The sequence below is a fragment of the Hyperoodon ampullatus genome (assembly GCF_949752795.1).
Source record: "Hyperoodon ampullatus genome assembly, chromosome: 3".
Taxonomy (NCBI): Eukaryota; Metazoa; Chordata; class Mammalia; order Artiodactyla; family Ziphiidae; genus Hyperoodon; species Hyperoodon ampullatus.
The window spans coordinates 45,947,185-45,972,379 of record NC_136916.1 but is presented as its reverse complement, the minus strand read 5'-3'; the positions used below and the strand labels follow the sequence as shown (position 1 = coordinate 45,972,379).

At 36.6% G+C, this 25,195-nt stretch overlaps 1 protein-coding gene across 1 annotated transcript; it reads right to left on the bottom strand.

Annotated features, from left to right (window-relative positions):
• Positions 1-490: 490 nt before the first annotated feature.
• Positions 491-25,009, bottom strand: PIGB (phosphatidylinositol glycan anchor biosynthesis class B; the record flags this gene model as incomplete). The annotated part of the gene is given in 14 exon segments (XM_079700180.1): positions 491-870; positions 1,198-1,378; positions 3,973-4,186; positions 6,800-6,864; positions 7,472-7,683; positions 12,770-12,821; positions 14,110-14,250; positions 16,884-17,014; positions 18,601-18,705; positions 22,580-22,729; positions 23,130-23,257; positions 24,444-24,450; positions 24,452-24,488; positions 24,876-25,009. Coding segments are annotated over 14 exon segments (1,695 nt in total). The 3' UTR covers positions 491-732.
• Between the last annotated feature and the right edge of the window lie 186 nt (positions 25,010-25,195).

The following is a 25,195-nucleotide window of genomic DNA, read 5'->3' as shown; positions in this document are numbered from 1 at the left end:
ATTATCAAGATAACAATGTCTTTTTATCATTTCTAAGTATCGTTTGATGATTTTATATTATTACTCAGAAGCATCAAGCAAAAGCTTACTAACTTGCATTTTCCTGTAGTTTAGCTTTGCTGAATTTTTTTTGGCACTAGAAATGTTCAACTGTAGATTTATTAAGGAAGCCAGGCATGCAACAGATTTTGTGCATGAAATGAGACTTCCTTTCAGTGTATGAGCTTAAAGCAAGCTCAAATCATACATGACGAAGTGTAATTAACACTGATCTTTGTGTTAAATTTCCAGTAGAGCTTGAAAAAAGTACATTGTGATGGAATTTCATCTCTAACATTTTATAATCTTACACTTCTTGTCTTTTTTGTGGGTTCAAGAGCCCATTGACTTGTGAAGAATTTGCTGCCTTATGAGCTTGCTGACTTGTTCTCTTGTGAAATTTCTTGCACATCTGAATATTGTGGAAGAAACAATAAAAGTACACCATGAGGAAAACTAAAGGTCTTTATTTAAAATCTGGCATTGCATTATTAATATATGATTTTATATTTTGTGATATTTTTCATATATTTCCTCAGTAGTGATATTTGGTAAAGCAGTTCATAGTGGTTTTCTGCTAGTTCCACGAATTTTATCCAGTATTTACTAGCATATTTAAGCAGCATCTGGATATTTCTGCTCAGCAATGTCTCTTTCTCTGAGAAAGATCTAAACAAAGTCAGAATTTCATGTTCATGTTTGGTTGAGTTTCCCTTTTAACTTCCGTTCATAGACGTATATGTGACTTCCAGTTCGACGCTCCGGAAAGTGAGTGTGGAAGAAAACAGCAGTTCTCTCATACTTGTTTGAAATTAGGAAAGGATTTATTTCCTAGAAGTAAATAAATGTTTACGTAAATAAAGGCTACATTTTGCTGAGTACTGTTTCAAGAATTTAAGAATGACCTATTTGTTCTTCTGAAACCCTTTTCTTAATAAAACAATGCAATTTCTTAATAAAATAATTAACTCATGGTAAATAACATATTCCTTGGTAGTTATAGAACTAGGGCTGATTTGGACTAGGGAAAAGACCAGTTATAAAATACGGGTTGAAAGGGACCATAAAAAATGTGATGTTGTCTATTTACCTGAGTGTTTGCTAAACCTGAGGTGAAATAAAAATACTGAGTTATACCTTTTTTTTACGTCCCCTTACCTCCTCCAAGATGCTGAAGATGATCAAGTGAGTAGGCAGTGTTGAATCATTTTGAAACTCTCTGTACAACCACTTCAAGGGATTTAGATAAAATATATCTGCTTCAACAAGATAATCACCTTTTCCAGTCAGGTCTGGGGGACATTGGAGAAATCTCATTGGAAGTGGGTGATGGACATGGCTATAAAAAGAAAGTTACCATTATAGTTACAAGAAGTAAAAAAAAAATTTTTTTCGTGAAAGTTTTCAAATTACTCTTAAGATACGCTCACATAACAAAATGTGAAATCTGAATCTAAACTAGGTTCCAGTTAAGGTGAGGAGGCACACCTTTAATGCAGTTTTCTCAAAAATGGAGAATATGATTCTCACACTGTGTACCTGTGCAGTAACTTCAAGTCCAAACTAAAGAGCAAAACTCCATTTCAGGGCGGGAAGTAGGTCAGCAGCTTGTGGGACTCAATAGTCTATAACATTAGTATGCTGTTCCAGGGATGGATGGGGCCTTTGGGACTGGGTATGTTGCTTGTTAATAAGAGAGTAATATCTGGCAAAGTAGAAAACTGGTCATGAACCAGAAAGGATTCTTTTCCTCTTTCTGCTCTGAATCCTTGCATGTTAAGTCTTTCCTATTTTTTTTGTTTTTCTTAAATATATAAGATTTAGTAATAGAGAGCAACATGGGTTCACTGATCAAAATTCAAATAAGTAATGGTTTTACTGTGGCATAGAAAGACTAGAGTGTATGTAAAAAAGATGGACTGATGAATCATAACAACTTACGCCAGTTACTTGGGCCATGCAAAAAGCCATGCTTACAACTTTGCCTCAGGAAAATTAATATAGGGACTTCCCTGGTGGTGCAGTGGTTAAGAATCCACCTGCCAATGCAGGGGACACGGGTTCGATCCCTAGTCCACAAAGATCCCACACACCGCGGAGCAACTAAGCCCGTGCGCCACAACTACTGAGCCTGCGCTCTAGAGCCCACGAGCCACAACTACTGAGCCTGCGTGCCACGACTACTGAAACCCGCATGCCTAGAGCCTGTGCTCCACGACAAAAGAAGCCACCACAATGAGAAGCCCGCGCACCGCAACGAAGAGTAGCCCCTGCTCTCCACAACTAGAGAAAGCCTGCACGTGGCAACGAAGACCCAACACAGCCAAAAATAAATAAATTTATAAAAAAAGAAAATATAAATAAATTTACACATGACCTTAATACTTCATGACTGGGACTTCCCTGGTGGCTCAGTGGTTAAGAATCCACCTGCCAATGCAGGGGACATGGGTTTGATCCATGGTCCAGGAAGATCCCCCATGCCATGGAGCAACTAAGCCCGTGCTCCACAATTACTGGGCCTGCGCTCTAGAGCCCATGCGCCACAACTACTGAGCCTGCATGCTGCCATTGCTGAAGCCCATGTGCCTAGAGCCTGTACTCCGCAACAAGAGAAGCCACCGCAATGAGAAGCCAGCTTGTCACAACTAGAGAAAGCCCGCAGGCAGCAACAAAGACCCAACAAAGCCTAAGGAAAGAAAGAAAGAAAGAAAAGAAAGTTATTTCAAATACTTCATGACTTTTACAATTTTGAAGATGAAGGTCTTGCTTCAAGGGGAAAGCAGAAACAGAGAAAAAGCTGCCAGCCTTATATTCCAAAGTAGGTATCAGACTTTTTTTTTCTTTTTTTTTTGTGCTCCATTGTGCAAGTTGAAAAAATGTAAGACAAGAACTAGGTGAAGTATACAAAGGCTAAGATATCAACCACTACAACCATGTATGGGAGAGCATCTTGGTACCTCTAGAATTCCTGTTCTCTTCAGTGTTAACACTACTGAGAGCATGGATGGAGAGTGAATGTCGCTCTCTCAGCTCTAGTCTTTTTTATATAGTATAGGATCCTCAAGTTAAAGGGATACTTGGGGTCTTAACATCCATCTAACCTGTGGTTTTTGGTAGACATTTCCAAATTGCACATTAATGATTGGCATTAATGATTCAGTTAAGTACAGTATTCCAAAAGTGTTAAATTACCTTAAAATGATACCAAGTTTGATATTAAGTTGACTGAATGTGCACATGGAAAATTAACTTCAGATTGTTTAAAAAGCCAGATAGGTAAAGAATTTTCTAAAGGAAAGCTGTTTGCTTTGTCCTTTTACCCTTATTGGGCAATTGGTGAAATAATACAGCTTCCTGAAATACAAGCATAGGGTCAATGATATCTTTTTAAACGTCCTGCATAATTCAGGCAGTTTCAGTGTTATTTCCCAGACACACTTAATCCAAGCATTAGGATGTCATCTAATTGAATTCCCTAATTTTTACAAGCAAGACAGCTGATATCCAAAGAGATTAAAAACACTGGTTTAAGACCAGGGCAACAGTCAAACAGTAAATCTGGACTTGAATCCAGTGTTTTGAGATTATTTCAAAATTATGTAAATAATAAGATGTATCACAAAGATTTGTACAGATCAATGATAAGTGAATTTCTTTATTAAGAGTACCATCAAATAAGCCTATATGATATTTTATACTGCCTTTAAATAGTATAAAATATTGTATAGGCTTTTGATCAGATTATTTAAATGTAAGTTTTGAAAAAAGAATATTAAAGTTTATTTAAAAGTTGTGTATGATTTTCATTGACATAAATAGCAGTTTCAAATTTCTTACAGTCATTTGATCAGTTAATTTAAATCCAGGAATCCAAAAGGAATTTTAAAGTAGTTTTCATAATAATAGCATATAGTGAACAAATTTTATTACCTATAATAAGGAGTAGAGTGACAAGGCATCATCATAAGTACTGAAGCTGAAGATGTATTTGTATTGTTGTAACAGAGTTCTTGAATATTAGTCATGACATCAAGAGTACCTCGTTGATGAACTAAACCAGTATAGAGGGCAAAGAACATATTTGATAAAAACAGGAAACTTAGAGCTGGTTTCTTCCACAATTTCAGGTTGTTTAGGGAGTATCCTATATAAAGATAGACACGTTGAATCGTAACACTGGTAATGTTTTGTTTTCTTATAGCTAAGCAAATATTAATTGCAAATATATTTGTAATCTTTCTTGGAAGTGTAGTACAAGCTGTAATACTGTCATGGACAAACAAGAAATCAGCAATACGTCATCTTTGTAATTTCTCTGACCATTCACTGTCATTATCCATTATCATCCATGTCTTGACCTTTTTCTAGAAAGAGGAATTGAGGTATAGCGGAAAGATTATGGCTAGGGAGTCTAACAAACAGATTTGAATTCTAGCTCTGGAATTAGTTTCCTGTCTTCCCTAACAGTACCTTTTTCAAGTATTAGAAAAAAATGTATGTCCATTGCCTGTCCTGGTACATAGTTGCTAAATAAATAGGACTTGTATTTATTCCATTTACCTATCACTTTAATCTCCCAAGCACTAGCAATGGATTGTGTACATACAAGTCTCAGTAATTCTGGAGGAAGTATAACAGAATATCCTCTTAGAAAAATATATCACTAAGCTCCTGGGAGATTTTCAGTGGTCAGTTTATGAGTGGTGGCATGGATCTCTTTCTGGAAGAAAAAGATTTATGTTTTATTATTATTTTTTTCTATCACTATAGTGTTGGACAATTTGGAGATGCTAAACAATTTTCTTTTTTAATTTGTAAAAGTAATTCTTGTATGTGGCAAAACAAAAAAACCCACTTTGCTAAGGAAATCTATATTTTCATTTTCCATAGTGAGAAGTCAGTAGATAATGCCAAAAACAGTAACCTTTAAGAGCATTATTAGCATTTTATTTAGAGAGGGAGACAAATAACAAAATAACCACCTAAAAGAGTGTAAGTGATTGCCTCTGAGTATGGTAATGGGAGGGAGGGCAGGGGAACCACTGTTCTTTAAAAATCCTTATCTGACTTTTGAAACAGTGCATGTGCAGTTTTTTTTTTTTTTTTTTTTTTGCGGTACGCGGGCCTCTCACTGTTGTGGTCTCTCCCGTTGCGGAGCACAGGCTCCGGACGTGCAGGCTCAGCGGCCATGGCTCACGGGCCCAGCAGCTCCGCGGCACGTGGGATCTTCCCGGACCGGGGCACGAACCCGTGTCCCCTGCATCGGCAGGCGGACTCGCTACCACTGCGCCACCAGGGAAGCCCTGCATGTGCAGTTTTGCTAAAAAGATTAGCACATGGAAAAACAAAGTGGCCTAATCAGAGACCAGCAAGTCTGCACTGGCCACTGTAGCAAAAACAGATTAAGCAGAAACCCAACCCAAGATCCTGCCACTTAAAGACTTACTCTTTTGGAATGGGAATGAGAATTCAGACAACTCAGTCTCTTTAAAACACTCTGTAAAGACACAGAGCAGAGAAGTGGAATGCTGGAAAAACCAGATTTTAAAAATGGAATGAAACCAAGTTCCTAAATTAACCAAACCAAACATGTGCACAGAAATATTTGTCCTCTAGTAGTCTGGCAATGCTCAGCTGGGTGAAAAGCAAACAATATAACTCTAACTCAAGTTATTGTAAAAAAAAAAAAAAGTTTAAATCTGAATAGTGATTTGTGAACAGATTTGCTCTGCTAAATGGTCCCACTATTCTTAAAACTTGCCAAGTATCTCTTAGATGCTTATATTTTTATTTGTGCCTGCATTCGTATATGAAGTAAGACTATAAATAGGACACTAACTTTGGTTTCAGGACTTTATATGTTTCAAATACATAGATGTGTATGTTTGTGTCTAAATTGAAGAGATTACATCTGAGATCTGTAGGAGGTCACTTATACTTGGTCAGAGAAGGCTGCTTAACTCAATGGGTTGTTTGGAGGTTTTTTTTTTTTTTTAAGTAAAAAGTTTGGTACCATTAACTTCTTAGTTTTTCTGAGCCTTCAGGCCCAGTAGATTGCTCATTTCTTCCCTCCTTAGTCCAGTGATTTTTTTTTAGTGATTAATATTTGAAGGAAGCCAGCAGTCATTCTGAATTAAACTTGAAGTTAATAAAGTTTCAATTCATAAATTTTCCAAACCAACCAATGAAAAAATTCATATTTTCCAGAGCCGAGTAATATAAGACTTTTTAGAAGCCATATGTAAAAAACTTACTGAAAAAGACCTAGTGGAAAAATGGAGAAAAGATTAAAAATTAAGTCAGAGGTGTGAATCACTTTAAAAATTGCATACGCATTAGAGTGAGTCTTGAAGGGATAGATGTGTGTAAAGCATTAAAAATTAGTTTCAATATACATTTTTCATTTGTGGAATGTAGAACTTTGTAGTTTAACTATAAACTTAAATTAGCTATTCTAAAATAGACATGTTGTATTACTTTTTAGCGAAAGATTTCTGACAGCCAGAAACACCACCACCAAAAGGTGTCACGGATACTGGATCCTTATGTTTTTATCTCACTTTACAGGACACAGGAAAAAGGATATTTAGGCTGCAAAAAGAGAATGCTGCAGTAATATACTCAATTTGCAATTAAGGAGCAATTCTTATTTAGCCTAGTAGAAAATAAATAATATTTTAGAGTTTAATAAGCATTGATTGTCTTTTAACTGTTTCTTTATTATTGATTTTTTTCTCTATTATACAAAAATACTTACCACAGAACACCATACAAAATGGTAAAACTGGATAGATAAACCTGAATTCTTTGTGGCTCAACATGCTATAGTAAAAAAAGATATTCAAAGAAAATATTAGTTTCTTATATTAAATGATGGTTTGAGAAGTTAATGTATTTAAAAGGAATATAATTAACATGATCTGTTTTTGTAATTACTGAGACTGAATTTCATGCTTTAGGAATCAGTCTCATTCTTCTTCAGTTATAAGGTGATGATGATGTAAAAGTAATCCTAACATTTGATGTCAATGTGATATTCTAAAGTACAATTGCATTCTAAAAAAAGGATTTCTATTACCAATCCAAGTAAGTTATTTTACTCAAATTTCAAATAAAGGTGCATACATTTTCAAAATATTTCTCTGGTCCTTCAATACTTAAAGTTTTGGCAGTTTCTGTTCTTTAAAAGCAAATACAATTTGTTCAACCTCTTTAAAAATTGAATGTATCCATATTAGGCAGACTGTATCAGAAGTATTCAGTCTGAGTACCAGCATAATTATTACATTTTCCATTTGCTAAATAATCCCCACTAACAAATCATAGGAATTAATGCAACTCCAAGATAAAACAGTTTACCTTTTAAATAATTTAGTTAACTTCTTGGTAACATTTAAAAAGTGAACTATTTGAATAAATAAAATCTTACCTATAAACTAGCAGTGTCCACAGCACAGTCACCAAAAATATCCTATACCTCTTTGGGGCTAGAAGGCAGCCATGAATAAAGAAGGGTAAGTGAGTACCCAGGACAGCTGGAAATCCTTGACTGAAGTACCAGTGCCATGGATGAGAACCATAAAATGATCCCACATTCTGCATCACGTTAAATTTCAAAAAATTATATTGAACCAGAGTCCACTGGCATCATTGAAGGAAAAAGAAATAGAAATGTGTTAGTGCCAAGTATGAATCTTTGGCATTAGGGAATTTGGCTGAATCATGAAATTAAATCAGAATGAAGTCTAAACAACAGACCGTAGTTTACATTAATAATTTTGAATATGAACTCATTCTTTTTTTAAAAAATGTATTTATTATTTTTGGCTGCGTTGGGTCTTCATTGCTACTCGACGTTGCACTGCATGGGCTTCTCACTGCAGTGCCTTCTCGTTGCGGAGCATGGGCTCTAGGCACATGGGCTTCAGTAGTTGTGGCATGCTGGCTCAGTAGTTGTGGAGCCCAGGCTTAGTTGCTTCATGGCATGTGGGATCTTCCTGGCCCACGGCTCGAACCCGTGTCCCCTGCATTGGCAGGCGGATTCTTAACCACTGCGCCACCAGGGAAGCCCGAACTCATTCTTCTTTATATATTTTCCATTATGATTTATCATAGGATACTGAATATAGTTCCCTGTGCTATACAATAGAACCTTGTTGTTTATCTATTATCTGTATAATAGTTTGCATCTGCTAATCCCAAACTCCCAATCCTTCCCTCCCTATTGGCAACTACAAGTCTGTTCTATATGTCTGTGAGTCTGTTTCTGTTTTGTAGATAAGCTCATTTGTGCCATACTTTAGATTCTACATATAAGTAATATCATATGGTATTTGTCTTTCTCTTCCTGACTTACTTCATTTAGTATGATAATCTCTAGTTCCATCCATGTTGCTGCAAATGGCATTATTTCGTTCCTTTTTATGGCTGAGTAGTATTCCATTTGTGTGTGTGTGTGTGTGTGTGTGTGTGTGTGTGTGTGTACACACACATATATACATACCACGTCTTCTTTATCCATTTATCTGTAGTGGACATTTAGGTTGTTTCCATGTCTTGGCTATTGTGAATAGTACTGCTGTGAACATAAGGGTGCCTGTATCTTTTTGGATTAGAGTTTTGTCTGGATATATGCCCAGGAGTGGGACTGCTGGATCATATGGTAATTCTATTTTCAGTTTTCTGAGGAAACTCCATACTGTTTTTCACAGTGGCTGTACCAACTTACATTCCCACCAACAGCATAGGAGGGTTCCCTTTTCTCCACACCCTCTCCAGAATGTATTGTTTGTAGACTTTCTGATGATGGCCATTCTGACTGGTGTGAGGTGATACCTCACTGAAGTTTTGATTTGCATTTCTCTAATAATTAGCGATGTTGAGCATCCTTTCATGTGCCTGTTGGCCATGGCTTCTTTAGAGAAATGTCTATTTAGGTCTTCTGCCCATATTTCAATTGGGTTGTGTGTTTTTTTGTTGTTGAGTTGTATGAGCTGTTTGTATATTTTGGAAATTAAGCCCTTGTCAGTCTCATTGTTTGTAAATATTTTTCCCATTCTGTAGGTTGTCTTCATTTTGTTTATGGTTTCTTTGCTGTGCAGAAGCTTTTAAGTTTGATTAGGTCCCATTTGTTTATTTTTGCTTTTATTTCTGTTGCCTTGGGAGGCTGACCTAAGAAAACATTGGTATGATTTATGTCAGAGAATGCTTTGCCTATGTTCTTTTCTAGGATTTTTATGGTGTCATGTCTTATATTTAAGTCTTTAAGCCATTTTGAGCTTATTTTTGTGCATAATGTGAGGGTATGTTCTAAATTCATTGATTTGCTGAAGAGCCTGTCTTTTTCCCATTGTATATTCTTGCCTCCTTTGTCAAAGATTAATTGACTGTAGGTGTGTGGGTTTATTTTTGGGCTCTCTGTTCTGGTCCATTGATCCATATATCTGTATTTGTGCCAATACCACACTGTTTTGATTACTGTAGCTTTGTAGTATTGTCCGAAGTCTGGGAGGGTTATGTCTCCTGCTTTGTTCTTTTTCTTAAGGATTGCTTTGGCAATTTGGGGTCTTTTATGGTTCCATATAAATTTTAGGGTTATTTGTTCTAGTTCTGTGAAAAATGTGGGTAATTTGATAGGGATCACATTAAATCTGTAGACTGCTTTGGGTAGTATGGCCATTTTAACAATATTAATTCTTCCAATCCAAGAGCATAGCGTATCTTTCCGTTTCTTTGAATCGTCTTCGGTTTCCTTCATTAATGTTTTATAGTTCTCAGTGTATAATTCTTTCACCTCCTTGGTCAGGTTTATTCCTAAGTGTTTTATTTTGGGGGGGTGCAATTTTGAAAGTTTTTTTTTTTTAATTTATTTTGGCTGTTTTGGGTCTTCGTTGCTGCATGCGGGCTTTCTCTATTTGCAGTGAGCAGTGGCTACTCTTCATTGTGGTGCTTCTCATTGTGATGGCTTCTCTTGTTGCGGAGCACAGGCTCTAGGCACGCGGGCTCAGTAGTTGTGGCTCGTGGGCTTTAGAGCGCAGGCTCAGTAGTTGTGGTGCATGGGCTTAGTTGCTCCACGGAATGTGGAATCTTCCCAGAGCAGGGCTTGAACCCATCTCCCCTGCATAGGCAGGCAGATTCTTAACCACTGCGCCACCAGGGAAGTCCCAGATAACTGTTTTTTGACATTCCCTTTCTGATATTTCATTGTTAGTATAAAGAAATGCAACTGATTTCTGTATGTTAATCTTGTATCCTGCTACCTGCTGAATTCATTTATCAGTTCTAGTAGTTTTTGTGTGGAGCTTTTAGGGTTTTCCATATAGAGTATCATGTCATCTGCATATAATGACAATTATACCTCTTCCCTTCCAATTTGGATACCTTTTATTTCTTTTTCTTGTCTGATTGCTCTGGGTAGGACGTCCAGTACTGTGTTAAATAGAAGAGGTGAGAGTGGGCATCCTTGTCTTGTTCCAGATTTTAGCGGGAAGGCTTTTAGCTTTTCACCATTGAGTATTATATTGGCTGTGGGTTTGTCATAAATAGCTTTTATTATGTTGAGATATGTTCCCTCTATACCACTTCGGTAAGAGTTTTTTATCATCAGTGGATGTTGAATTTTGTCAAATGCTTTTTCTGCATCTATTGGGATGATCACGTGGTTTCTGTCTTTTGTTTATGTGGTGTATCACATTGATTTGCATATGTTGAACCATCCTTGTGAACTTGGGATGAATCCCACTTGGTTGTGGTATGATCTTTTTTATGTGTTGTTGGATTTGGTTTGCTAATATTTTGTTGAGAATTTTTACATCTATATTCATCAAAAATATTGCCCTGTAATTTTCTTTTTTTGGTGGTATCTTTGTCTGGTTTGGTATCAGGGTGATGATGTCTTCATAGACTATCTTTGGGAGTGTTCCCTCTTCTTCAATTTTTTGGAAGAGTTTGAGAAGGATCAGTATAAGCTCTTCTTTGTACGTTTGGTAGAATTTGCCTGTGAAGCCATCTGGTCCTGGACTTTTGTTTGTAGAAAGTTTTAAAATTACAGATTGTTTCACCTCTAGTGATTGGTCTGTCCAGATTATCTATTTCTTTTTTTTAAAATTTTTATTGGAGTATAGTTGCTTTACAACGTTGTGTTAGTTTCTACTGTACAGCAAAGTGAATCAGCTATACATATACATATATCCTCTTTTTTGGATTTCCTTCCCATTTAGATCACCACAGAGCGAGCACTGAGTAGAGTTCCCTGTGCTATACAGTAGGTCTGTTTCTTCTTGATTCAATTTTGGTGGGCTGAATGTTTCTAGAAATTTGTTCATTTCTTCTAGGTTGTCGAATTTTGTTGGCATATAATTGTTCATAGTATTCCCTTATAGTTTTTTGTATTTCTGTGGTATCGGTTGTTGTGTCTCCCCTTTGATTTCTTATTCTGTTTATTTGGGTTCTCTCTCTTTTCTTCTTGGTGTGAAGCCTGGCCAGAGGTTTGTCAATCTTGTTTACCCTTTCAAAGAACCAGCTCTTGGTTTTATTGATTTTTTTCTATTTTTTTTAATCTCTATTTTATTTATTTTCTCTCTATATTATTTCCTTCCTTCTGCTGACTTTAGGTTTTGTTTGTTCTTCTTTTTCTGATTCCTTTAAGTGGTAAGGTTAAGTTGTTTATTTGAGATTTTTCTTGTTTTTTGAGGAAGGGCTGTATCACGGTGAACTTCCATCTAAGAACTGCTTCTGCTGCATCCCATAGATTTTGTATAGTTGTGTTTTCATTGTCATTTGTAATAACAATGAAATCATTCTTTATTAATTTTTTATGCTCTAAGTATTAATGTGTTTTTTGTTAATTTGTGAAACACTAGGTTCTTGAGATTTAAAGTATGAATAAATGTTATGACAGTGTTAAGTTTTACATACAACTGGACATAAAGAGAATCCTTAAAAATAATTTTTATGAGTATATGTGTTTGGTACCCATATTAAAATTTTTACTGTTCTACCTTATGGCATAAGACATTACCTATTAAGATAAAGCTTTGAAAACACTGCAGTTTGAATTATAGCATAAAGTAGGTAATAACAGCAGCAGCTAACATTAAGGGCTCACTGTGCCATGCAGTGTTTTAAGCATTTTACATGTATTATTTCATTTAATCTTCCAACTGTAAGAGACACGTATCACAATTATTTCCAGATAAGGAAACTGGCAAGAAAGATACACAACTTGTCCAAGGTCTTACAGCTAATAATGAGGGCACTAGGCCTCAGACAGTGGCATCTGATTCCAGAACCCATAAGTGACTTAAAAACAGGGAACTTAAAAACAACCAAAGGCATTACCAATAGTCATAAAGATTAAAATGCCAAATCAGATGCTTAAAGAATATTCTGGTTAATTTAAATTCTGAATAATTGAGGTCAATTAAAATCATTCAAAAATTAACCTTTATTGTTACAAACCTGACAAAAATGTTCAAACCTGACAAAAATGCCTGAAAATGGATTCTTGAACTTCAATTAGGAATATACAATTCTGTTATACAGAAAGCACAGCAAAGTGAACCAAAGGCATATGCTAGTAGTTTTTTTCTAATATATCCCATATCATTAAAAAAATGATTTGCTTATGCTCCCAAATATTCATGGATTAAAAAGGTTGAGTTTTTAGTGTAATGAATGATTACATTAAAATATTTTTTTAAATAAAAAAAAGCATATTTTTACTTACTTGACCAAAAAAAATACGATCAATTATCAGAGAGAAACTCAAAGTGACAAATCTGAAAAACAAAATAAAAAGGTGATTAACATTCTGAACTTGCTGAAAATCCAACAGTGGCATATGGCTTTGCAAAGTGCCCTGCATCAAAAGCCAGTTTAAAAATGCTTTAAAAGTTTTACCAACTGAATATCGTTTTGAAAGATCTTTCATTGAGAGAAGCTGTATTTAAATAAACTTTTTAAAAGTAACAAACTCTGTATTATCTATTGCTGCATGACAAATTACCCCAAAATGTGGTAACCAAAAATTATGAACATTTATTATCTCAGTTTCTGTGGGTCAAGAATCCAGGCGCAGCTTAACTGGGTGTCTCTGACTCAGGGTCTCATAACTTGTCAGGATATTGACTGGGGCTGTAATTTCATCTGTAGGCTCTCATGATTTTTCCCTATAGCACTTATTGTCATTTGAGAAACATGTTAATCATATGTTTCTAGCTGTCCTCCCCCCCACTAGAATGTATACTTCATGAAGAAACGGACTTTATTTTGTTAAATTGCTGTATCTCCAGCATCTGGAACGACACCTAGCACATACTAGGATTAAATAAATATTTGCTGACTGAATGCATTACTTCCAAAACAATGCTAATAAATCTGAGAAGTGACAACACTGGCAACTTAGCCACCGGATGATTTTGTCCTTTTTTAATAGCTACCAAAAATAACCTGTACAGAGTGAATACTAGTATATTAAGAAGATCACTGTTTTAAGAGTCAAAATGCATTCATCCCTTCAATAAATAATTATTTTGGATATTCCACTAGATACCTGGGATAATTCTGATCCTAGGAGCTCAAAATGTAGTTAAGAGGACCTGGGTTTCAATCCCATTTCTATCAGAGCAATCAACCCAGTGACACTGGCTAATTCATTTTTAATTTCACCAAGCCCTCCATTTTCTGTATCACAAAGTAAAAATACCTACATTGCCTAGATCCAAGAATTGTGAAAATCAGGTAATATGTGAACACATATATTATAAAGCCCCATACAAGTGTGAAGGAATCAAGTATCTCTAAAATGTATTTGAAAAATATTTAAGAAATAAAGCATAGGAAAGTTCTAATTTAGAAAAATTGCCAAGATCCGCATTTAAGCAAATTAAAATACTTTAGAATCACAAATAAAAATATAACATGTAAAATTGGAAATACTATGTTTCCTTGGTCTGACAATTCTCATTGATGTTAGAAGATGTAACTGACTAAAAGATGTAAAATCTTGTTCATAATTTATAATTTATAGGTTATTAAAATTAATAGATGGATTGTAGCCATACTTACCCTACAGGTAAAAACTGATGTAGAATAAGATCAAGCTTTCTCTGTTCTTGCCAGAAATGTCTGAACAGCAAAGGTATCCACAGAATAACAGCTGTGGGACGAATTATAAAGGCAAGTGCCACCAGGGATGAGTACTTGACACTATAAGCAAGGAAAAGGTATTGTCAAGACAACTAGGAAATGAGTTCAGAAGTTATCTATTTATGCTGTGGTATAACATTTTTTTTAAAACAATGAGAGCATTTTCCTTTTGGTATAAATAGCTATGTGAACTTGGGGAAATTACTTAAACTTCTGGCTCTTAATTTTTCTCATCCATAAAGAGAGGTAATATGTAAGGTCTTTTCCAGCTTTAATATTCTAGTATTTTCAAGTAAGAAGTTATTCTGTGTCCTAGTGTTTATCTTGTTTACTGAAAGGTATACCAACTTTTAACCATACAACTCTGCCAGTTGCTTTCCTGGTGGAAAAATGATCAAGTCTCTCCTAAAGACATAAGAGATAAAAGACAGTCCCCATTTTATATGGGAAAAAAAAAAAAGCTCCTTTAAAGAAACATTGGGTTTATTTAGGCAATGATGGGCTTCTGGGCACATGTGGTTTTGTTTTGAATGTAAGCTGGTAATTTTGTCCAACTGAAAGATGTGTATATACACCTGATTTTTTTTTAAAAAGCTTACTTATAAAAACCTATATGATCATGGATAGAAATGTGGGTTTTTACTGTTAGGACTTCTCTCAATAAAGGGTTGAAGGCGAGCACCTGATAATTTAATCATGAGGACTACAGACAGTGGCAAAATAAAACAACTTTATGGTACCATTACATACCTATTAACTAATAAGTAACTATAAAGAAATTTCCAATGTTGGTGAAGATGTAAGAGCAGGGATTTCAAGTTCAAATGCTTACAGAGACCAGATAAGTAATAAAAAATGTGTGATATTGGCTGCATGGGGGCTCTGATATCATCATGAAGGAATCCTGGCCCAAAATGTTAACAGGCCTTACATTTTTTTTCAAGAGAAACTAGAAATCCATATTTTAGGTAAGATCTCCCAATTTAAAAAGTTTGCCAAGTAGTTAAAAAACAAAAAACAAACACTGTGTAGGTGAAATAAAACATTTGTGGCTTGGTCTGACTTGCAGACAGCCTAATTGCAAATTCTGCCACAGTGGAACTACCTAGGGGATGCCCAGATACATCTAGGCCTACCTAACCTCACTCCAAATTTTCAGACTTGGATTTCTTACTCCTTTCTGAATATGTCTACATAAATTTCTTACTGGCATTCAAAATCAAACTGTATGAAATAAGCTCCACACCTTTCTCTCAAACCTGTTTATTGTCTAATGTTTAAGTTAATAGTATCACTCAGTTTCTCAGTCTTAAAATTTGGAGTCACCTTAAATAGAAATTTTTCATCCCACACATCCACTGTGTTTCCTCCCCATTCTCACCATTCTCATTGCCATCATTTTACATCAAGTCCTCTCACTATTCTAGGATCTTTTCACAGTTGTGTGACTTATTTGGAATCTTTTCATAGTCTTTTTTTAATTTCCCAGAAATATTACTTAATATCATTGTCAATCATCAGTACTTACTGAACACTTACTTTGTAATAGGCCATGTGCTATACACTATATACTGTCCATAGAGTCTCATTTAATTCTTGAGAGCTGTTGTATTATTCTCATTTGATAGAAATCAATGTTTAGATATCCTCATCTATAGGTAACTTAAGTGAATACCTATTCTTGCAGTCGAGAGTCTAATGCAGAAGTGATCTTATTTGATTTGATCCTCCCCAAAACCTTACATATAAGGGAGAATGGATACTAGATTCCCAAATTTTCTTAACTAGATTCCCAAATTTTCTGACTTACTCCCTTTTGGTATATCCTAAATACTGCTACTACGAGAGAATTATTTCTAAATCATATTATGTCATGCTTCTCGAAAGCCACCAGTGGTAACCTGCTACCTATGAAGTCCAAATTCTGGAGAAAGGCAAAGTTCCATTCTAGCCTCATCCCTCATTCTTCTCTTCTCCCACACATCCTACCACACATTAGCTCCTCTGGACAACCTGCCCAGAATACAATGAAGCCCTTTTATAGCTCTGTGCCTTTTCTCATGTTCCCTTTGCTTGGTATTTTATACCAATTTATATAAACCCAAACCAGGTCCATATGTTTTCTATTTGCCCATCCAGATCTGCTCTCTACTCTTCACCTGCTCAATGTGCAGGGAGGCTGACCTTTATGGACTATATCAATGGGCTGTCTTGCTTTTTGGCTTCTCATTAGTATTGGTTAACAGCAGGGCAGAAGAGTCAGGGTATTTTATTCACCCTGCTCTTTCCTTGCTATGGTTAAAGGCTGGCTGTGCCCCTCTCCTGTTGGGGTCCTCTCAAAGTTACAGCTCTATGGATTTCAGTGACTTTCCTCTCCTTGCTCCTTGGGGCCAAAGGGTAATTGAAAATTCCTGTTGTGACTAGCCCTTGGGTACTATGGTATCCCCTTACTAGCTTTTCCAAACATTATTTACACCTTTGTAAACAGTCCTTTTATTAAACTCTCCTTAATTATCTGGTTTGAGTATATCTCTTTCCTGCTATAATAAATACATCAACTGTGAATTTGTGGTTCTAATAGCCTTTATGAGCATTAGGGGGTCCACTGGACATTGCAATATATTGATAATTTAAGATTTTTCAAAAGCATACTTTAGAGTTTTGTACATAATTATAACAGTACTGTTACTCACCTGTTCATAAACTTTGAACCTTCCAAAGGATAGTGGAAAAGAGCAATTATAGTGAGAACAGTTTCCATTGTGTTTGTAAGAGTTCTGGTACAGCAATACCACGTGAACCAAGAGCATAACTGGCAAAAAAACTAAGAACAATTATAAGCAAACATATATGGAGTGGGAAATGGAAAAGCTTAGTATTCTAAGGAAAATAGCAAGCAAGTCTAAATAATGTTAAAAGTGGGCATGTCCAAACATCGTTTTTAAGAAGTTACATCAAGCACATCTATGATACCAGGTCTGTATTTGTTAAAGTTAAGAAGTTTATACTTTGAGGTACATTTTTGTGGCATTGCATTTGATTTAAATCTCACTTCACACTAATAAAAGACATAGAACACAGATTCTTTGATGGTAGAGTTCAGAGAAGATTGAAATTCATAACTAGAGTCTCACAATCAGTATTCCTCAAATTGTCTTATATTACTGACAAGTATTTTGACTGATTTTTATTGACCTTGGTTGGAATGTTGTCCTGTTTCTTGGTGGAAAATTTAAGACAAGGTAAGAGAAAAAATCATGACTATCAGGAAACATCATTAAATTTTAATTTGGAAATTGACTAAATTAATAAACCACTTTTTGGTAGAACATGCAAACAGAAGCATCATTCAGTCTACAAAACAAATGCCTTAAAAGAAATTTATTAGTTGGTGCAAGGGTATTAAATGTCGTACCAGCTTCCTATCTCTTCAAATACAGACTTTAAAATATGTTCCCAATTTTTGTGAAGTTAAAGGCTCTTCCTGAGCTAGAAGATCCTAGTGCTGCTACTTTGGAGGAAGTATTATGCCTTTGCCATTTTAGGTTCAGCCTTCGACAGTGTGTATAAGCACAAATTAAAGAGATTGACTTAATCCTTGAATCACTTATCAAGGACTCAATCGCTAAAGCAATCTGTCTTTTTAATGCAAATCAACACACTACCTGCAGAAATATGTCCTATCAATAATTAATAAATTGTTAATATCAATAAATTAGCAATATTCAGAAATGTGTTGGTACATCGGTTACTTGAAATTTGGAACATATTTGCTAACAGAAATATAAAAAAGGTAGTAAGATTTCTAAGTTGGCTCATATAAGCTTACTTATGGTTTAAATGGGAAAATCCATTCAAGATTTGAATGGGAGTTTGAGAATCTATCTCCCCACTGTGAAATGAGCCAAATGACAAAAGACAGTCTTCTATACCACATTCTCTTACAAAGTCCAGCTATTTTTACCATTCTAGCCAGAAGAGAAAGAGTGCATCAGTGAAAAGATATGTCTCAGGTAGCTGGAGGAAGAGTGAGCAAGGGTTGTAAACAGCTGAGGTGATCTGTGAGGTAGGCAGTGGTTTAGAACTATTCCTACTGAATATTATGGAGAGTGAGGCAAGGACTCAGTTCTGAGTCATGCTTCTTCCCAAGGCTGGGTCCTAGGGTTTAGCCTCTCATAGTGTTGGAGGGCATCAGTGGCTTCTGCCACCTAGGGCTCATTCAGAAGGAGAGAGAGAGCATGTCCACTTGCATTTTACTGTTCTTAATTTTGGAAGTACCTCTATAAAGTTGTACAAATTATCTTCTGAAACTGTTTTGGGAATCAATCGTATTGACTGACCTGTTCATGTGCTTCATGCTTGTAGGAATGAAGTAACTGACATACAGTTTCTAAAGTGTTTAGGACTTACCACCCATCTTGCCACTTGCTGATTTTCTAGTTGCTTCATTAATGAGTAAAGCTTCAAGTCTGCTATAGCGGACAGAAGTGCTTGGGCAAGTCTAGGAATCCAAATCTTCATTAGTTTAAAAAAAAAAAAAGATATTAAAAACATCTGTTAGTTCATACTTTAAAATCATAAGAAATCAACAAGCTGACCCAACTATCAATCGAAAGCCATTCTTAGTTTAAAAAAAAAAGATGTATTATTCTATTCTTGTGCAAAAATAATTTATACCTTAAAAATTGCATTAATTTTCATGGAAATACCAAAAGGTAGTTTTCTCATTCTCATTCTCTCTGTAATATACATACATATTACAACACTACTAATTTTAAATAGCCAGCAGACCATTTCATTGTGTGAAGGTTCTATTTTAGAAGCACATGTAGTTCTTTTCAGTAGCATAACAGTAGGTAATTTTTTATGAAACATTTACCCTACTGTATGCTAAGTATCATACTAAGTACTTTATGTATATCAGCTGATTCAGTGCTTCTAACAGGTACTGTTTTATAAATGAGAAAACTGAGGCATAGAGAGGTTAAATAATTTCCCCAAGGCTGCAGAGCTAGTGTGGAGGTCAAGATTCAAACCCAAGTCTGCCTGACTCCAAAGCTCTTAGCTACTAAGTTACATTGCTCCCCTATCCTACAATATAGATAATAAAATAATGTTACTTTTTTTTAAGCTTTAAGTAATCTATAATTATAGAAACATGGTGTCCAGTCAGATGACACTAAAGAATAAATTTAAGAGTAAAAAGAGTAAATATATTATAACTTAATTACAGTTAATGATTCTAATGTTTACATTAGCATCTTTGAGTTTTAAAATGTGTCACAGTTATTATTAAGAAAGTAACACTTGCTGGTAGATCACAACTTAATTTTACTTTGTTCAAAAGATGTGTTTCTAAAAATTTATATGTAAATCTGTATTTTTGTTGGATCAAACTTCACTAATTTTACATTATAATTAGAGCTGCTTTACTTTCAGTTATCAGTGGCTTCTAACACTTTAGCTTTACGTCCTTTATCAATAATCTGTAAATAAATGTTTAAATCTTAGAGTTAAAGGTACATTGTACTTCATAATTCCACTTAAACTGTGCACTGTAAAATACAGTTAAAGGCACCTCTGTACTCACCTTCTGTTTGCCCTGCATAATAATCTATAAGCTTCCTCCTCACCTCCCAGGTATGAAAGTACTTCATGTAAAAAGTTAATTTTGCTACAGACTTAATAGGAGCTGAGTGTTGAGGTAGCCCCTAAAAGACTAAAAGGATTCTTGTGCACTGAGAGAAGTATAGTATTTATGAAGTTAATGGTCTCACTATATTCTGAGCTAGTTACCCTAGCTTTCAATATTGTGTTCAGTTTCGAGACCCACATTTTAAGATGGACATTAATAAATTACAAGATGTTTAGAGGACATTATCTGATTATGAGGTTTAGAACTGGAGATATTTACCCTGGATAAATAAAACTTTTTTGAAGGGTTGTCATGTAGAAATCTTGAATTTAAGAGAAGGTAGATTTTAGCTCAACACAAAAATAAGTGGAGTTGTAAATTCCCAGTTATTAGCAGTCTCTCCAGACTTTTAAGATATCATCATTTTCCAGGTTATAAGGACCTGACAAGAATTAAACAGTTACACATGGCTTCTGGAAAATAACAACTAGGGCGGTGGGGTAAAGAGGAGAAGGAGGGCTTCCCTGGTGGCGCAGTGGTTAAGAGTCCGCCTGCGGATGCAGGGGACACGGGTTCGTGCCCCGGTCTGGGAAGATCCCACATGCCGCGGAGCGGCTGGGCCCGTGAGCCATGGCCGCTGAGCCTGTGCGTCCGGAGCCTGTGCTCCGCAACCGCAGAGGCCACAACAGTGAGAGGCCTGCGTACCGCAAAAAAAAAAAAAAAAAAAAAAAAGGAGGAGAAGGAACATGCCAGGGGTAAACCCTGAAGGTGAGGCCTGTGTTGGCGGCTTACCTTTCTACGCTCCTGCTCTTTTAAGATCTTCCTCCCTTAAGCTCTAGGAGCCACATGCCCTTGTGCCATCTCCTGACCGTTCAAAGCCCCCACTGTGGTACTCCCACAGGTTTCCCTTCTTATCCCTCTTTCTTCTCACATATTCTAAGCCAGTGCTGTCCAGTAGAAATGCAATGTGAGCCACATACCGAATTTTAAATTTTATAGTAGTCAAAAAGTAAAAAAAATCTAACAGGTAAAATTAATCTTAGTGCTTTTGTTTAACTCATTATATCTAAAATATCACTTCAACATTTAATCTATATAAAAGTTACAGAAATAGTTCACATTTTGTACTAGTTCTTTGACGTCTGGTACGTATTTTACACTAATAGCACTTCTCAATTTGGACTAGCTGCATTTCAAGTCTTCAGTAGCCACAGGTGGCTAGTGGTTACCATATTGGACAGCAGAGCTTTAAGCCATCCCTAGTTCTTTTCACCTTATGCAGTTTAGAGAGAAGCTATCTGGAAAGAACACTAGGCTGTAAATAAGTAGACCTAGGATCTAGTTTTAGCTTTTAACATGCTGTGACTTTGGTCTATTTTCTTTATCACTTCTCTGACCCCTTCTAGTTTCAAAATTGTATAATCTATATTTAAAAATAATCAATATGAGAGTATGAATGACTGACTGATAGCATCATAATGGTTCTCTATCTGCTCAAGTTCCAGGTAGGATAGAGGTTTTTTGGAGGGTGGAGGGGTATTGGAGGGGGGTAGGATGGGGACGAGAGGAGGTTTCCTTTAAATCACAGAATGGCCAGGTGGGTCAGCTACAGGTTGAGGGCAGTGGATAGATCGTGGAGGAATAGGAAGTTTTTCTATCTTGAAGACTCCTTCATTCATAATATAACCTACTTTCTGGGATATTATATATATTTGCCCTGTTTAGAGTCTTTATGAATATCCTTCTTGATCTAGAAGCTAGTGGGTAGCTCTGAGAGAGGGAAAGAGAATTCATAGTTCCTAACTTCTACATGTGTTAATGGGAGAAACCCTGCTACTGCTCTCAATTTTCCTTCCCTGTGATATTCCCAAATGAAGCATCAATTTTACCGATATGGTCCTGTTTCTCAAAAATGGGTAATCAAATATTGTTGCAAAGGGGAGGGTACAATACAGCCTAAGAAAACAAAAACAAAACAAAAACAAAAACTCCAGAACCTCAGTGTCTTTCCAGGCTTCAAAAAACCCTTCAGGATTTAGACGGCCTTTGGAATTCTGGGCCACTTCCCTAACAGAAAATGGGGAAGGCCCAAACTTCTGAGTCCAACTTGATGATAGCTTAAAGATATTGAGAATGGGATTAGAAAAACTTTTGCACCATTAGTTCTTCTTTTGTATCCTCTCCTGGTGACTGACCCCAGAAATTCATGATCTAGGGAGTACAACCCTGCTCACTATTGATGGCCAATTACTACATAGCACAATGATTGTATATATCACTATATTTTTTTGTCAAATTAATTTTCCTCATTTTTAATTTCAACACTAAATCCTGGGTGGGTTTACATGTATTTAGTCTTCATAGGCTCATATAACATGATCCTCTGCTCACAAGTTAAAAAAAGCAAGATACAACACTGCTCTTAAGTGATCCTTTTATGAAGGAAATTTACTTCTAAAGTATGAATAATATATAATGTAGTCATTCTGAGAATCTGTATATCTTAACAGGATTGCTCACAGCAGAACACTTTCATGCTCAGTCTTATGTTTTAGCACATATTGAACAGTTACACATCACAGTATGTCTTTGAACCCTGGGCTTCCCAGATGCGGTCTGAGTTTAACAACAGTAGTCTTTTAAAAACAAACTTCATGATACCAATATTATCATTTAGTTAATATACATTAACCTTAAAAAAGGGGTGGAATAAATCTGTTAATGACTATTTTGATTACTTTTATTTAAACTTACCAGCAACTGAACACTGTCTTTCCCCAAAAGGTGCAGAATCTTGTATATGCTTGCAAAGATTAAGGGGTAAGTGTAACCCCTCAATCTTTCTGTCCATTCCCAAGTCAAATAACCATAATTAGTAATATTAAGGACTAATGTTAAATAGCACTGAAACAAAACCTCTTTTCAGTTCTATATATAAAACACTTATTTTTTGGCAAAGAAGCTTAAAAAATAGTATTTTACACTGGATATCTGAAGTAAAAATGCAGTTGGCCAACTAAACTGTTAACTTCTTCAAAGCAGGAATGTATTTTTTACTTCATCTATATCCTCCACATTACTGAACCCTTTGGGAATATATGCTAAAGGCTGAGTCAGGTACACTAACATCAAAGAAAGATATAGAAGAAATATTAGCGTAAAATAATGGCATACTTTTATAAGTTAAAATTATTTGGAGAAAATACGGAAAATCTATTGAAAATATGTCATGGAGCTGACACAATTCCTAAGATGAATACACATTTCTAGTCCAGAAAAGAAACTACAAAGGATATTTGAAAACCATGTGATGTGCAACTTCAAGAGACTGCCAATATTCATCTGGAACAAAACTTGTCTGGACTAAAAAGCAGTTACATATTCGTAATGCTATGGTAAACAAGACCAGATAAATGTTTTCACCAAGAAGATCTGAAAAAACAAAAAAAAAACAACAAAAAATGAACAAACAGGTAATTGTAGCACAAAAGTCAGGCAAATTCCACTTGGGGAACTAAAATCTGCTGCTCTGGTTGGCCCCTTGCTCAGGTTCTGTTAAAGCAGTGGTGAACTCTGGCCCCTCCACACTACTCTCAAAGCAGACCTGGGCGGAAAGTTAGACAAAGGCCAGAGCCTCACCAATCTTTCTGGCAACTTATTAATATAAAGAGAATATTAAGGTACATTTTGAAAAAGATTGGGTTAACTAAGGCCTTAGGCTAATTAGGTTATCCTATATGTATATCTAATGAAAGAAACCAGCTAACAAATTACTAACATAGGAAGCGACACTTTGTATAATGTGCATATACTAGCATATAAAATGGTCCTCTATGCATTTTATGCTAGGCACTGAGTTCGTTCCTTTACATGCACTATCTCATTTAGTCCTCAATGCTATGGGGAAAATATCATTAGCCCTATTTTATATATGAGGAAACTGAGGCTCAGAAGTTAAACTGCCTTCTCCCAAGTCAAACGGTTGTAAATAACTAAACAGGATTCAAAACCGGGTCTGTATGTTGACTCCAAAGCCCTGCTCTTAATCACAAATGGACTGCCTGTAGACAATATTTTTTTAAAGTGAATTTGGTTGCCAACATTTAAAAATCAGGTTTTATATTAACATCTGTATTGCAGCATATCAAAACTCTTTAAGATCTGGCAACACAGAGCTCAACTGGGAACTGGCTGGTACTGAAATATAGGGTGCTTTGACTTCTTATGTATACATTTAGCCTTGCCTGTCCGGCCTCCTGAGGACTTGAGTTTGCAACCTGCCTCTGATCCACTGTGAGTCTTTGCTATCATTCCGGGTTCCTGCCACTCTCCTTCCTTCTTCTCCAGGAACACATTTTAAATGTTTCTCAGACAACTGGTACGTTCAAGACCACATACATGCCCCTTCTGAACTTTCATCTTTCAGAAACAAACCTCCCGACTGCACTGTATCTGCTGTCAGAAAACCTTGTTCTTTCCTTTCCTCCTCTTTAGTCCGTGGACTCAGGCAGAAGAAACCGTACTCAGAACTGGCCCTTGAAAAACCGCGCTTGGCCCATAAAAGGCGCAAAATAAATACTTACTTACTGAATGAGGAGCCCATCTTTATAGTAAATACCCCCTCCGACAGATCAAAATCCCACTTGCTGGGATGATTTTTCTCCTGTCAACATTACATCAGGACCAAAGAAAAGGCGGAGATGGCAGTGAAGAAAAAGCAGTGCGGCGGGGGTCAGACCTGGTCGCACTCCAGGAATCAGCCCCTCCGTAGCTACGAAACCTCGGGAACACTGGGCCAGGGTGGCGACCCCCTCTCTGAAAAGGGGATGGCCACATCATGCTTACTCATTTCACACGGCTGTGGGGAGGACGGCACAAAATAATGCAGAATACACTGCCGCGCAAGCGACAGGGATCGAGGATCCCTTCTCGAGAGCAAAGCGATTTCTTGCCCCCTGCCCCCCCACCCCCCAGCAGATGGAGCCCTCGCTCAGTGTCGGCGATTTCCCGCCACCGCCACTCCGCTCGTCTTCCACACCCACTCACTCACCTCCGCCGCGCCCAGTGCTCTTCTGCTGGCTGAGGTACAAGGTGGACTTTCTCGTTCTCAGCTTCATCTTCTCGTGGGAGCGGTTCTGGAGACCACGGAAAAAGAGGCTGCCGCCGTCTCGCTCCATCCTGCATCTGCTTCGAGGTCTGCTGGGGACAGCCAGCCGCCACCTTCCCCAGCCCTGGGTAGCTGAAGCAGCGCGCTCTTCCGCCCACTAAGTTTGGCCTTTGCGAGCGGCCGTCTCTGGCAGGCGCGGAGGTAGCCGGGAAAGGCTAACTTGGTTACGCCCACGCCCGCGGCTGGTCCCTGCTGCGCGTCCC